Source organism: Lepidochelys olivacea, assembly GCF_965140295.1.
Source record: "Lepidochelys olivacea isolate rLepOli2 genome assembly, chromosome: 7".
Classification (NCBI taxonomy): Eukaryota; Metazoa; Chordata; order Testudines; family Cheloniidae; genus Lepidochelys; species Lepidochelys olivacea.
Window position 1 is genome coordinate 93,999,319 of NC_140417.1, and position 15,561 is coordinate 94,014,879.

Consider the following 15,561-nt stretch of genomic DNA (forward strand, 5'->3'; position numbering starts at 1 on the left):
TACGAGCAGGCCCGCAGGGTGACCAGGACCACCCCCACCCCGCCGGCTCATCCCGACAGCAGCATCAGGACACCCCCCATTTACCTGAGCGGCGGCGGCAACGACCCCCCTATAGCTCCCCTTCCACTCAACCACACCTCCGCTTCCGGGAGTTTGAATCCCGCGGCTCCGGCAACGTCACTTCCGCTCAGGGACCGCACTACCGGAAGCGAGCTACGGGGTCCCGAAGGGGTCAGGCAGTACGGAGAACAGTGTTGAGGGGAGGGGGCTTGGGGTAGGCGGAAGAGCAGGGTGGGCGAGGCTGAGGAGAGGAGGCGGGAGGAAAAGTGGGGAGGGGCAGGAGTAGCCACGGAAGGAAGAATGGGACGAAGCGATGGGGGAATAAAGGGGAGCAGTGCAGAGAGGGGAGGAAGGGGCTGGGGAAGGGAGCGGGGGAGTCAGGGAAGGCAGTAATCTCCCTTGAGCAGCTCCAGGGTGCCCCGTGTGAATAAAAAACCCATATTATCATATTTGCTCCTTGGAGGTTTAACAACTGCCTATCACCTTGGCATCTGGGCACTATGTCAGTCTGAAAAATGAATAACTGCGATATAGGAAAGTGATCACCCCTGCTCTGGACCTGACACCTGTGTTTATACACCACCAAGCTGTGGGGAGAAATTTTCGAGTCACCTTCAACATTACAATACAAATAGCAGACACGGGGTGACAAACTAGGTATCCAACATACTATTTTATGTAAAGGATTTTTAGTGCCATTTTAAATGTCTAGAGTCTGGCTTTGGAGATTTCTCTTTCTAACCCTTAAAACTAGTTTTAAAAATTGCAAACAAACATGTTCCTTTGTACACTGAGATTTCAAATTAAATTTTACTCTGGAGTGAATTTCTGTTGTGGAGTTAAATAGATTTCGGTTTATAAAAGAAGAAGAGTGTTTGGGCAGAAGCCAAAGTTGGTGCTGTTATGCATAAATATGGCTGGTTTGGGAGAGCCCAATCAAACTTCCGTTGACTTCAGTAGGAATTGAATCAGGCCTGTGATATATAAATTCTGCAATGTGTAAGTGTAATGGTTTGAGGTATAACTCAGAGTTTAATTACTTTTCTAGGAAACTTGGACCCTCACAGTTATTTTAAAACTCATGTTTTCTGTAACATTTTTTGTGCTTAGGTATGCTACACACGCCACTCTTACTGCATGCTTTTAAAAATCGTTGCTATAGTTAGTGCTATGATTTTGTCATGGGAGGTTTTAGCTTCAGTCTTTTTTTTTTTTTTGAAGCAGAGGTATTTCGTCCTGTCAGAGATTTTCTATTTATCCTGTAAATTAAGACCATTTGGGAGAAAGGGTCACTTTTATTGGTTCTTGGAGCTCTGCTACTGGTCTACTCTGGATTAGAATGCTCCACCTTAAATCCCCTTGATCTTGCATTCCAAACAGCTACAGTAAGAAATCTGTATTTGTATCAGTATGTTTCCACATGGATAATATTAAATTTGTCTATGCCCTTGATTATTTTTCTCAGCTTCCACCAGATAGTAACCAAGTGGGCCAACGGACTAAGGAAACGAACAACCACTCTCCTTGTTAGCCTGTCCTATATTGCAATTACAAGAGGTAACATGATGAATGGCCAGTTCATGTAGACCAAATGAAATAAAATACTACTTCATGCAACATATAGTTAATATACAGAATGAACTACATCTAAAGGTCGGCAAGTACAATATGATGGCGTGGATAATTTAATGAGTATCAATAATATTTGCAGTTAATACAAGCTAAAAATAATAAGATCTGAGGTTCCAGGGCATAATGTGATATTTGCAGAGGTCAGGATAAAATTTATCTTCATGTATGTTTATTGTACAAATAGATATATTGTGTGGTTTTGTTTTGGTTTGTTTTCTTCTGAAACATCAGACAGGAAACAGGACTAAACAGACTAATGGTTTGAACTGGTTAGCCAATTCTTTGTTCTTCTGATTCATCTGGTTTCCTTTCAGTGGATTCCACTCCCTAGTTTTCTCTGGTTAAGAGCAATCATTTATAGGTCACTGAGCAATAGACAAGGTCTTCTCTCCTTTTAGGGTTAAAAACTTTCAGATTTTTCTTCAGACACCATATTACATATTTCTTTTTTATTATTGCTCCTAGAGGGGCTTGTGTTTATATAACAGTGCAATTCTTAAACGCAGAATGTATAGTAGCTACACAGTATAGGAGAGGTTTATTAAAAACGTTGTTCCTGAGCCCTACAGAATGAGGAGTACTTAAACTGTTTTGAAGAGTAGATATTTTGTGGATTTACAAAATAGGAAAGAAACATGGAAAATGTATTAAAACATGATTCATTGAAAGCAAAGATGAGAAAAGTGTAGACCGTTATAAAGTTCAATGACATGGTATATTCAGAAGTATAGTTAAAAGAGGGAGCTGTGGTGTGTCTGACTACTAGGGTTGTGTTTAATTTTTGCCAGCTATGTACTCCTCTTTCCCTAATCACTTATATGAGGTTCATATGCTTAGGCTTTTTTTATATACTGTTTACATTGTACATTTTTCACATGACCAGACTTCACAGGATGGTGCTTGCTTTGCACAGGAATTATGGTGTCAGTTTACAGGTAGTTTTTTTTTTTCTACAGCCTTTAGTAACTAGCCCGTCATAGTTCCACCCATCAGCCCTTTTTCTCTGTAGCAAACTGTTCCTTGCTGCCTCCTCCTAGCTTTGCAGTCTGGAGGAGGACACAGGGCGTCTGAAGCACAGACTTTCTTAAGTTCCTTTTCTGACAGCAGTGGTTTAACACAAGTTTTGAAACAATGCTTCGGGTGATTGTGGAATCTGCTACCAATATCCCTAAAACTAAATTTGGAAAACCGGATCCTATTGTTTCTGTTATTTTTAAAGGTAAGGAAAACTAACAAATGTACTCAATCAGATTTCTGTTTGCATATTTTTGTAGCTTTGAGGACAAAGTGTTCTATATTGATATTTTAAAATTATGAAATACTGAAGTTACACAAAATTGAATCTCACCATAATGTTAGCAAAGACGCTTTTTACCAGAAAGACTGAAGTTATCTGCACAGGGCGTGATATGGGTGGAGTATGTTCGTGGGTGTGATTTTCTTTTTCTTGGCCTTTGGGACTGCTTTCCCAAGACTCAGTTTCCAAGCTCCTGTAAGGGTTTAGTCCTCTGCTTTTTACTTATAAATCTATTTTTAGTGGTAGTATTAATTAAAGTCTAAATTGTGCGACTTTGAGTTACAATCCAGCACCTTAACCTGTGATGTTCATGCTAAAAATCTTGCATCTTTAAAGTTTCTTTTTGATTTGGCACAGCAGCTGCTGCTCACTACCAATTTTGCTTCTGCAGCAGATCCCTTTTATTGTAATTATTTTACTAAAGTATTTTTAGCATTTCTTTTAATATTATTATTAAACCTCCTAACTTTCCATATCATACCACTTTCAGAGTTACCTACTTGTTGCTTAAGGGAGAAAGAGAAAACACTTATTAACTAACATTTATACGTAAGATTGACTGTTAATTTCATTTTGATATAAGTTTTGTAACTGATTAAAGTTTCTACAGCTTCTTCTTCCTCCAGTACCAAAAGGGGTTTAGCTACAAGTTTAGTGTTGTCACCTTCAAGGTGGAGGACCAAGACAATCTTGTATCAGACAATCCGTCAAACAACTGTGGCCAACAGTTAAATTTACTCTTGAGAGTATTATTGCTTGAATATAAGCTGAACTGGAAACAAAATTTTCAACGGATAAAAGCAATTGCTGAGATTTGGTATCTCAGCAGGGTGAGCCCAAAAGGGTGGCTACAGTGTGATGGGGAAGGGTGGTCTATCTGCTGAGAATATCTGACAAAATTGTTGCAATCTGGAAGGATTTTATTGTCAAAAAGATGTGCACCCTTTCCTCCCCTTTCCCCCTTTGTCTTAGATTTTCAGGTTTGTTAAAGTGATTAAGCTTTTCCCCCAAAGCCTCTTTACTTCCTAATACCTGAATCAAGTCTTTCTGTGTGGAACTCACAAGCGCTGTTCTAGCAAGGTAGATTTTCTCACTGTTTTCGCTTTGCCTCTTCTCTTTTTATTCCTTTTTCTCTCCTCTCTTTGCTTTCCTCCTTAGTTGTTTCTTCTTCCTATATTGTCTCTGTTCCCTCAGTCCCCATTTTTCATCTCTCAGTAGTTTTGTGTCCCTTCTCCCCTTTTTGCCCCTTGCTGATTGGTTCTGGTATCCTTTGATCTCTGTGCTTCCCTGATTTGGTGCTACTTTTCATGACCAAGTCTATTCCTCCTTCCTGAGCACACACTATTACCAATGCAAGTTTCAGAGTAGCAGCCGTGTTAGTCTGTATCTGCAAAAAGAAAAGGAGGACTTGTGGCACCTTAGAGACTAACAAATTTATTTGAGCATAAGCTTTCGTGAGCTACAGCTCACTTCATCGGATGCATACAGTGGAAAATACAATGGGGAGATTTGATACACACAGAGAACATGAAACAATGGGTGTTACCATACACACTAGCTGTAGCTCACGAAAGCTTATGCTCAAATAAATTTGTTAGTCTCTAAGGTGCCACAAGTACTCCTTTTCTTTTTGCGAATACAGACTAACACGGCTGCTATTCTGAAACCATGCTTAACTCTGTGCACCTGAGTACTCCTATTGACACGATTGAGGCCAACATTGTATTGTAAAATGTAATTTTATGATAGGCTCATTATGGTATTTCACATTCAACCAACAATATTTTCTAAATTAAATTAGTCATTTAAAACTCATGGACTGGTCCTAAGAAGCATCAAGCACAGGTAACTTCTATTGATTTCAGTATATGGTTTAGAATATGTTAAAACTTCAGTGGGAGTTGTGTGTGCTCAGTACCTGGATTAGGCCCTTAGACACACCAGTTATGAAAGATTTATCAGTTTAGACCCTGGTCCTGCAAACATTTATACACATGAGTATCTTTACAGATAAGCAAACTCTCTGCGACTATTCACATGTGAAAATTTCTCACATTCATAATCATTTGCAGGATCATAGCTTTAGTTTATTTTCATTAGCTTCTGGTGTGTGCTCAGTACCTGGATTAGGCCCTTAGACACACCAGTTATGAAAGATTTATCAGTTTAGACCCTGGTCCTGCAAACATTTATACACATGAGTATCTTTACAGATAAGCAAACTCTCTGTGACTGTTCACATATGAAAATTTCTCACATTCATAAGCATTTGCAGGATCATAGTTTTAGTTTATTTTCATTAGCTTCTGATGTGTGTATCAGGTATTAAAAATACAATTTTATCTGCACCTTGAATAGAGCTCATTAGTATTCACATAGTAATGTATAGCTGGCATAATTAACATACACCGCCATATTAAGTAAATGTTATCATAAGATATGCACAAAACCCTTTAGTGATAGACTTTATCTGCACTAGTTTTTCTTTTTTTCCCCCCAAGAACTTTTATTCTAAGCCCTGTGAGCTTGACCTTTTGTTTTTTATTTACATAAGGAACAGCTCATCATTTAAAGAGAACTACACACCCAAATGTAAACTAATGCTGCAAACACAGTTAGAGGCTGTAATAGCAGAATTCTGAGCTTGTCATAATTTTGTATTAAATGAAAGCATTATTGAAATGGATAAGGAAGAAGTGTGAGAACATGCCAAAATGTCATTAAACACTAAAAGTTAAGGCAATAAAAAATTTTTACATGTGAGAGATAGTAAACTAGAAAAAAACCCTGAAACTTCCTTTAGATGTAATAGGTGACATGTTTGCTTATATGCATAATCAATAGTATGACATTTTATTGGCTTGCTACTTCCTTTTAACACGTAGCATTCAGTTCTGACTTAAAATTATTTGGAGCTATGACTTCTGTTTTGTTGGGCCAACTGGGCTAATAGTGGGCTGATGCTCTTTTTTTTTTTTTTTTTAATCTCCTCTTCTGTGTCTAAGGGCTTGTCTAAATGGGAAAATCAATTTGCAGAATTATAGTGGCCTAATTATAAAACTTTAGCTATGCCAGTGTAAATCTCCATGGAGACACTCTGGGAATAAAAGTGATTTTGTTCCGATTTAATTACTCCACAACGTTATATTTACTGGTTTTCAGAGGTTAAAGTTTAGCCACTCTCCACATTCTGGAAGGACACAAGATACCACTGGGCAACCTTAATTCTGTCTTAATGAAGTTTTTGAGCATGTAATTATATTAAAGTTGGGGATGATGGTTTTTAAAGTATATTTTGGTAAGGAAGTGTGGCGTATTAGCCCTAATGATACCACTGTCAGATGATTTTAAAAAAGGTAGATGATAAGGGTTTTTTAACACTATATGATGCCTATTTCTGCTATTGTGCCATCCACTGAAGTCAACAATGATGAATTATAATAATGTGAGTCAATTTGACTTCTGAGGGTGGATTGATAGCAGTATGGTTAGAATTTTTAAGGAAGGAGTACCTTATCCTAAACAAAATTCATATCTAGTTAGTGAAATTCTTCTGGTTAACATGCACATCTCACCTATCAAGAACATTGACAAAGGTTCACACTAAAAATGAATTACCATTTCCAGTACAGAGTATGAGAAAATTATAGCCAGAAGTAGTTGTCATACTGTTTGGAGTGGCTCACGACCGTGAGTGCCTACCTCAGGGCAGACTGTGAAAAACAGCGCAGACACCCCAAACTGATCGTGTGTTCTATAATTAGATTTCATCAAGCCAGTAACAAATGTGAACTCCTGGATCACTATAACAGTCTCACCACCAACTCACCCACAATCCCTTTAAACTCTCCAGTCTATCTTGCTGCTCAGGCAAGCTGGACTTAGTGATAAATGATCACTTACACCAAAAATCACAAAATATTCAGGTTGCTTTCAGTACCAAGAGACTAGTCACTTACCCCAGACCCATTTGTATATTAGATCTCACACCAAAGACAATGCCTGTAGCCAATCCCGTAATAAACTAACAAAGGTTTATTAACTAGGAAAATGAAATGAGAGAGTTATTGACAGGTTAAACAAGGAAACATATACACCAATTAGTTGCAATCTAAATCCTAAGAGTGACAGAGTTGTAATGATCTGTCAATTCAAAGTTTTTTTTCAGGGCAGACCAAGGAGTTACCCCTATGGGATCTCTGGCTTCAGTTTGGTTTCTCTGGCCCTGTGAGAGTTCAGATAGAAAAGAGAGAGACAATTTTCCTGTGTCTTTGTTTTATTTCTTTCATTCAGTCTCCAAGTCCATAGGACAAGCTCCCGTGTACATAGTGTTTCCAAGGTACAATAGTAGCATTCATGTCTAAACACTAAATACATTCTTATAATACCTATTTTGAGCAACATTAACAGATATGTGAACTGGTCTGGTCTCCAGCTATGAGTTTATCAGTTCTTCGCTAATGCATGAAGCCTTGGCACAAGCTGGCAACTGACCTGCCAGCATCACACCCCGAGTGCAAAACAGGTGTAGGAAAGGACGTCACTGACGGTCCTGAATATGCATCAGAATAACCCCATTCTTGATAAGGCATCAGCCACTACATTTTGCTTTCCCTTGGAACACATTATGTCCATATCAAATTCTGGTACAGCTGGACTCCAACAAAGTAGAATTGGTTTCCTTAGCTCAGTGCAACCACATCAAAGCGGTGTGATCTGTCAAAACCTGACTTTTTTTTTTATTACACAAACAAGGTTTACAGCCCAAACGATGGCATAGCATTCCTGCTCAATGACAGCATAGTTCTGTTCAGTATGATTAGTTTTTTTTACTCAAGAAGGCAATGGGATGTTACTTGTCTCTCCCCCCCATTCTGCATTAGGACTGCACCTAATCTGATGTTAGAAGCATCAGTGCATGGTATAAATGATTTGCTGAAATCAGCACTGGCCAAAACAGGCTCTTTGGAAGAAGCCTCTTTTATGTCCTGAAAGCCTTTTTCACAAGCCTCTGTCCATACCATCCAGTCTTGTTTCCCCTTTTTTGTAAGGTCTGTTATGGGGGGGCCACAATACCACTAAACCTCTTTACAAATCTCTAGTAATAGCTGGCCAGACCAATAAAGGATTAGACCTGCTTCTGGATTTGTGGGGCAGGCAAGTTCCTAATCGCTTCCTACTTTTAAAGGATCACAGCAAACAAAACCACTGCCCACCCTGTGTCCTAGGTAGGATACCTCTACAGTCCCCATTTTGCATTGGGAGACCTTGACAGTGAGGTTGGTTTCTTTAAGCCTTTGCAACACAGTTCCCATGTGAAAGGGGAGGGATAGCTCAGTGGTTTGAGCATTGGCCTGCTAAACCTGGGGTTGTGAGTTCAATTTAGGGATCTGGGGCAAAAATTGGGGATTGGTCCTGCTTTGAGCAGGAGGTTGGACTAGATGACTTCCTGAGGTCCCTTCCAACCCTGATATTCTATGATTCAAGTGTCTTGCCAGAAACTACTGAAAATGGCCAAGTCATCTATATAGGGCTTGGCAAATGGTTGTAACCCCTGCAGCACCTCATTGACAAGCCCCTGAAAGGTAACTACTGCATTGATTAATCCAGAAGGCATACCCTTAAACTCATATAAGCCATATTCCTCTATAAAAGCTTATTTTTCTTGAGCACGAGCATCTAAGGGGATTTGCTAGTACTCATGAGTCATGCTTATGAATTTTGCACTCCCCAACACAGCCAGTAGGTCCTCTATTTGGTGTGTGGGGTATGGGTCAGGTAAGGTGATAGTATTTAGCTTCCTAAAGTCCACACAAAACCTCATGGCTTTATCCTTTTTAGGTACTGTCACAATGGGAGATACCCAGGGACTTTAGTAATTACTCCTATCTCCAGTATGCTATCTACCTCTTCCTGGATCTGTTTCTGCATTTCCCCTTTAGCACAATATGCCTTGTTAGGAGAAGCGCAGGGCCCTGCTAGTTCAATGAAATGTATAATCCTGTCAATTAAACCTGACCAGTTGGAAAATACCTGGTTTCAGAGTAACAGCCGTGTTAGTCTGTATTCGCAAAGTGCTAATAAACAATGGTCACATAAACACCACCCTATACCAGAAACCTACTGACCGCTATTCCTACCTACATGCCTCCAGCTTTCACCCTGACCACACCACACGATCCATCGTCTACAGCCAAGCTCTGTGATACAACCGCATTTGCTCCAACCCCTCAGACAGAGACAAACACCTACAAGATCTCTGTCAAGCTTTCTTACAACTACAGTACCCACCTGCGGTAGTGAAGAAACAGATTGATAGAGCCAGAAGAGTTCCCAGAAGTCACCTACTACAGGACAGGCCTAACAAAGAAAATAACAGAACGCCACTAGCCGTCACCTTCAGCCCCCAACTAAAACCCCTCCAACGCATTATTAAGGATCTACAACCTATCCTGAAGGATGACCCAACACTCTCACAAGTCTTGGGAGACAGGCCAGTCCTTGCCTACAGACAGCCCCGCAACCTGAAGCAAATACTCACCAACAACCACATACCACACAACAGAACCACTAACCCAGGAACTTATCCTTGCAACAAAGCCCGTTGCTAACTGTGCCCACATATCTATTCAGGGGACACCATCACAGGGCCTAATAACATCAGCCACACTATCAGAGGCTCGTTCACCTGCACATCCACCAATGTGATATATGCCATCATGTGCCAGCAATGCCCCTCTGCCATTTACATTGGTCAAACTGGACAGTCTCTACGTAAAAGAATAAATGGACACAAATCAGATGTCAAGAATTATAACATTCATAAACCAGTTGGAGAACACTTCAATCTCTCTGGTCACGCAATCACAGACATGAAGGTCGCTATCTTAAAACAAAAAAACTTCAAATCCAGACTCCAGTGAGAAACTGCTGAATTGGAATTCATTTGCAAATTGGATACTATTAATTTAGGCTTAAATAGAGACTGGGAGTGGCTAAGTCATTATGCAAGGTAGCCTATTTCCCCTTGTTTTTTCCTACCCCCCCCCACCAGACGTTCTGGTTAAATTTGGATTTAAACTTGGAGAGTGGTGAGTTTGGATGAGCTATTGCCAGTAGGAGAGTGAGTTGGTGTGTGTGTGTTCCTGGGGAAAAAAAAAAGGGGGTGGGGTGAGAAAGCCTGGATTTGTGCTGGACATGGCCCACCTTGATTATCATGCACATTGTAGGGAGAGTGGTCACTTTGGATGAGCTATTACCAGCAGGATAGTGAGTTTGTGTGTGTGGTTTTTGGAGGGGGGGTGAGGGGGTGAGAGAACCTGGATTTGTGCAGGAAATGGCCCACCTTGATTATCATGCACATTGTGAAGAGAGTTGTCACTTTGGATGGGCTATTACCAGAGGAGAGTGAGTTTGTGTGTGGGGGGGTGGAGGGTGAGAAAACCTGGATTTGTGCTGGAAATGGCCCAACTTGATGATCACTTTAGATAAGCTATTACCAGCAGGACAGTGGGTGGAAGGAGGTATTGTTTCATGATCTCTGTGTGTATATAATGTCTGCTGCAGTTTCCACGGTATGCATCCGATGAAGTGAGCTGTAGCTCACGAAAGCTCATGCTCAAATAAATTGGTTAGTCTCTAAGGTGCCACAAGTACTCCTTTTCTTTTTGGAAAATACCTGTTTGTGGTGCTTCAAAGGGGCCAGCCTTACCTGCTTTTGGATTAGATCCAAACCCTCCCTGAACTCAATGCTTTTCAGGGGAGTTTCGTCCTTGCTCTTCCTGACCAAATCAACCAAAGGAGTATTAAATATTCCTTCATCAACACAACAAATCATATTCACTGCCATCTCCCTTTCATCAGCTTTTCATCCGTTTGCACAGCTCCCCTGCCATAGTGTTTCCTTACATCATAAGTGACCTCATTCACTCTTTCTATCACCTTATAAGGTCCTTCCCAACAATCCTACATTTTGTTTGTCCTCTCTGAAATTAGCATTAATACTAAATAACCAATATCAAATTATCTTTTTTCAGTATTCCTGTTATACCAAGCTTTTGCGATTCCTGACTTCTATCAAGGTTCTGCTGCATTAATTTAATCATAGCCTGTAAATTCTTAAAATGAGTGACATACTCCCCTACAGGCTTTCCTGTCCCCTCAGTACTGCCCTCCCAAGAACCTCAAATCTGCCTCCCCTCAACTTGCCTCCCACGCAGGAGATCAAAGGGGGCAAAGGCAGTAGATTCTTAGGGGAAATATCTGTACACATATAACAGATAAGGAAGCAACATGGCCCAGTCATCCTCACACTTGGTGACATACGTTTTCAGCATAGCTTTCAAAGTCCCATTATATCTTAGAAACCATTAGTTTCTGGATGGTAGAGGGCAGTTGTTAGATGCCTCACTCCACATTATAACTCTCTGTAACTTTTTAAAACTAAAGACATCAAGTTTGCCCCACAATCAGTCAAGATTTCTCTGGGAAAATCTAGTCTGCTAAAAATGGTGAATAAAGCTGTAGCTACAATCTGAGCTTTAACATTAGATAGTGTTGTGGCTTCAAGGTACATGGTGGCAGAATGCACCACAAGTATATATCTCTTTCCATTCCTGGAAGGTTCAGTGAGGGGGCCCCACAATATCCACAGACAGTCTGGCAAACACCTCTTTAATAATGGCCAAAAGTTGCCATGATGCTTTGCAGGGTTCCTTCAGTCTCTTAGGCCTGGTCTACACTACGAGTTTATGTCGGATTTAGCAGCATTAAATCCGAATTACCCCTGCACCCGTCCACACAACGAAGCCATTTTTTCGACATAAAGGGCTCTTAAAACCGAATTCTGTACTCCTCCCCAACGAGGGGATTAGTGCTGAAATCGACATCACTGTTTCAAATTAGGGTTAGTTTGGATGCAATTTGAAGGTATTGGCCTCCGGGAGCTATCCCACAGTGTACCATTGTGACCGCTCTGGACAGCACTCTGAACTCGGATGCACGGGCCAGGTGTACAGGAAAAGCCCTGGGAACTTTTGAATCTCATTTGAATCTCATTTCTTGTTTGGCCAGGCGAGCTCATCAGCACAGGTGACCATGCAGTCCCTTGCATCTTTACTGTTTCAAACATGTGAGACCAATAGAAATTCCATTTAAGCCTGTCACAGGTTCTCTCCGCTCCTAAATGTCCTATGAATGGGCAATCATAAGCTAATTGGAGCAATTCTCTCTGTATTTCTCAGACGCAACTACCTGCTTGCAAACCTCACCAGGACAACACTTTTTCCCTATGGAAACCTCCCTATATAACAAGTCTCCTTATACAAAAAATCTACCATTTCCTTTCCCAGCTGGGGTATTATATTCTGAGCTGCAACCCCTCTCCTTGTCCAGAGAAGGGTCATCTTGTTAAGCTTTCACAAACTCCTTCTGAGTCTCACCTAAGTTTAGAGCAGACTCCAGCACAGCAGAAGAATCCTCAAATTGCTTCTCAGAAGCTACTACTCTCAATAGACAAAGGACCGAGGGCATTCCTCCCCACCCCCACAACTTTGCCTGCTGTCTACAGACAGCCGGTGAGTCAGGGCCATACTCTCTCTGGCTGCATGTTATAACATGAACCTGCTTAGATGTGGCTAAAATGATAGAGGGAAACAAGAATTTATAAAGTTTGCAGATGATACCAAGCTGGGAGGGGTTGCAAGTGCTTTGGAGGATAGGATTAAAATTCAAAATGATCTGGACAAACTGGAGAAATGATCTGAAGTAAATAGGATGAAATTCAATAAGGACAAATGCAAAGTACTCCACTTAGGAAGGAACAATCAGTTGCACACATACAAAATGAGAAATGACTGCCTAGGAAGGAGTACTGTGGAAAGGGATCTAAGGATCATAGTGAATCACAAGCTAAATATGAGTCAACAGTGTAACGCTGTTGCAAAAAAAGCAAACATCATTCTGGGATGTATTAGCAGGAGTATTGTAAGCAAGACACGAGAAGTCATTCTTCTGCTCTACTCCATGCTGATTAGGCCTCAACTGGAGTATTGTGTCCTGTTCTGGGTGCCACATTTCAGGAAAGATGTGGACAAATTGGAGAAAGTCCAGAGAAGAGCAACAAAAATGATTAAAGGTCTAGAAAACATGACCTATGAGGGAAGATTGAAAAAATTGGGTTTGTTTAGTCTGGAGAAGAGAAGACTGAGAGGGGACATGGTAACAGTTTTCAAGGACATAAAAGGTTGTTACAAGGAGGAGGGAGAAAAATTGTTCTTCTTAACCTCTGAGGATAGGATAAGAGTCAATGGGCTTAAATTGCAGCAAGGGCGGTTTAGATTGGATGTTAGGAAAAACTTCCTAACTGTCAGAGTGGTTAAGCGCGGGAATAAATTGCCTGGGGAGGTTGTGGAATCTCCATCACTGGGGATTTTTAAAAGCAGGTTGGACAAACACCTGTCAGGTATGGTCTAGATAATACTTAGTCCTGCCTTCAATGCAGCGGACTGGATTAGATGACCTCTCAAGGTCCCTTCCAGTTCTATGATTCTATGAAATTTCACCCTTAAAATCCTCCCACGTAAGGTGAACTTTAGTCAGGGGCACAATCACAGAAAATTGAGCCCAAACTGAAATATTTAGACTTTTGCCAGGAAGTCTGTCTTCTTCCCTTACCAAGCTTTCCTTAATCAAAGTGACCTGGGATGCCATGTCCCTTCAGCCTGTACAGTCAATGCCATTCACTCCTGCAGTTTTAATGAATTCTTTCCTACCTTACCAAGACTCAGTCCTACTGTACTTTATGAAGCCACCTGCTCCTATACTGTTTCCTCTGGGATCATGGTGTTAGCATTAGCACTCATGGTGGTAGCACTGGCACTCCCTGTGGGGGTTCTGGGCGCAGATTGTGGGGTGACCTTAAGTTTGAGGCAATTTGGTTTTATATGGCCAGGAGTCCCACAGTGATGGCAGACTACCTGCTTTCTCTTAGGGTAAGAGGTTTTAAAATCTGGGCTCCTTTGACATTTTTTAACAAAGTTGGGGGTAGGTTTATTCCTAGACCCCCTCCTCTCTCTTAACCTGGGAAACAGGAGCATTTCCCTTCCACTGTGGTTTGTGCCCCGCACGAGCCCTTGACTCAATATATTTATCTGCAATTTCTGCTGCCTCCAAAACTGTGGAAGGTTTTTTATCACAAATGGCAGCTTTTACCTCATCAGTTACTGTCCACAACCATTGTTCTCGAACCAGTTTTGCTGCAGCAGTTTCTATGGCATCTGGGGCAGTGGGGTGCTCAGACCCTGCTCCTTGCTCAAAGTCTATGAGCAAAGCTCTCAGTTTCTGATCAGAGGCTTTTTATGGGATAATCCCCTATTCTTACATATTTTTCAAGGTTCTTTGTGTCAAGACCCTCATATGACTGCAATTCACTCATTGTGACTACTCTTTAATACTTAAAAACTTGATATCAAATGTAAACTTTTAACATGATTGGGGTTATGATCTATTAACCCAACTGACCAGTGGCATGAGAATCCTGCCAAGACTACACCAATTGTCACACTATCTGGAGTGAATCACGACCGTGAGTGCCTACCTCAGAGCAGACTGTCAAAAACAGGGCAGATACCCCAAACTGGTGGCTTGTTCTATAATTAGATTTCATCAAGCCAGTAACAAATGTGAACTCCTGGACCACTATAACAGTCTCACCATGGAGACATACACAGTCCCTCTAAACTCTCCAGTCTATCTTGCCACCCAGGTGAGCTGGACTTAGTGATAAATAATCACTTACACCAAAAATAATGAAATATTCAGGTTGCTTCCAGTCCCAAGAGACTAGTCACTTACCCCAGATCCATTTGTATCTTAGATCACACACCAAACACAATGCCTGTAGCCAATTCTGTAATAAACTAACTTAAAAGTCTAATAACTAAACATATACACAAATGAGTGGCAATCTAAATCCTAAGAGTGACAGAATTGTAGGGATTTGTTAATTCAAAATGTCTTTCAGGGCGGCACCAGTGGTAACCCCTGGTGATCTCTGGCTTCAGTTTGGGATCTCTGAGCCTTTGAGGTTCAAACAGTGAAGCGATAGAAAATTTTCCCATGTCTTTGTTTTATTTCCTTCTTCAGCCTTCAAGTCCATCGGACAAGCTTCCTTACATGTAGCATTTCCAAGGTGTGATACAGCCATTCACCAATCCTTTGTATTGCAATGTTCCTTGATGGCCCATCTGATTTTGATAGTTCTTCTGGACAGATGGGGGGAACTCTCTCCCCATCTGAGTTCACAAGTTCAGAGCAAACATTTTCTAAGTTATAAAGCAAAACTTACATATTTCCTTATAGCATGGAATTCAGACATTATAAATAAGATTAATAAGATTACAAATAAGATTAATGCATGCAGCAACTTGCAGACATTCTATCGAGTCTAAACACTAAATACATTTTTATGAAACTAATACCTATTTTGAGCCACATTAACACATACATGAACTGGTCTGGTCTCCAGCTATGAGTTTGTCAGTTCTTAGCTAATGCCTGCAGTCTTGGCAAAA

General features: G+C 40.9%; 2 protein-coding genes across 3 annotated transcripts in view; one reads left to right on the top strand and one right to left on the bottom strand.

Annotated features, from left to right (window-relative positions):
* Window positions 1-188, bottom strand: part of CEP55 (centrosomal protein 55) — a 35,967-nt gene extending 35,779 nt beyond the window's left edge. The window contains exon 1 of the mRNA XM_084633813.1: window positions 85-188. The gene's annotated coding sequence lies outside the window, so the exon portion shown is untranslated. The remainder of the gene's footprint in view (window positions 1-84) is intronic.
* Window positions 189-2,703: 2,515 nt separating this feature from the next.
* The window catches only part of MYOF (myoferlin), a 116,431-nt gene continuing 103,573 nt past the window's right edge, over window positions 2,704-15,561 (top strand). For both annotated transcript variants that reach the window (XR_014712358.1, XM_084633627.1), the window contains exon 1: window positions 2,704-2,911. Coding sequence is in view for 1 of the 2 variants with exons in the window: in XM_084633627.1 (XP_084489753.1) it covers window positions 2,824-2,911 (88 nt within the window). In the remaining variant the exon portion in view is untranslated. The remainder of the gene's footprint in view (window positions 2,912-15,561) is intronic.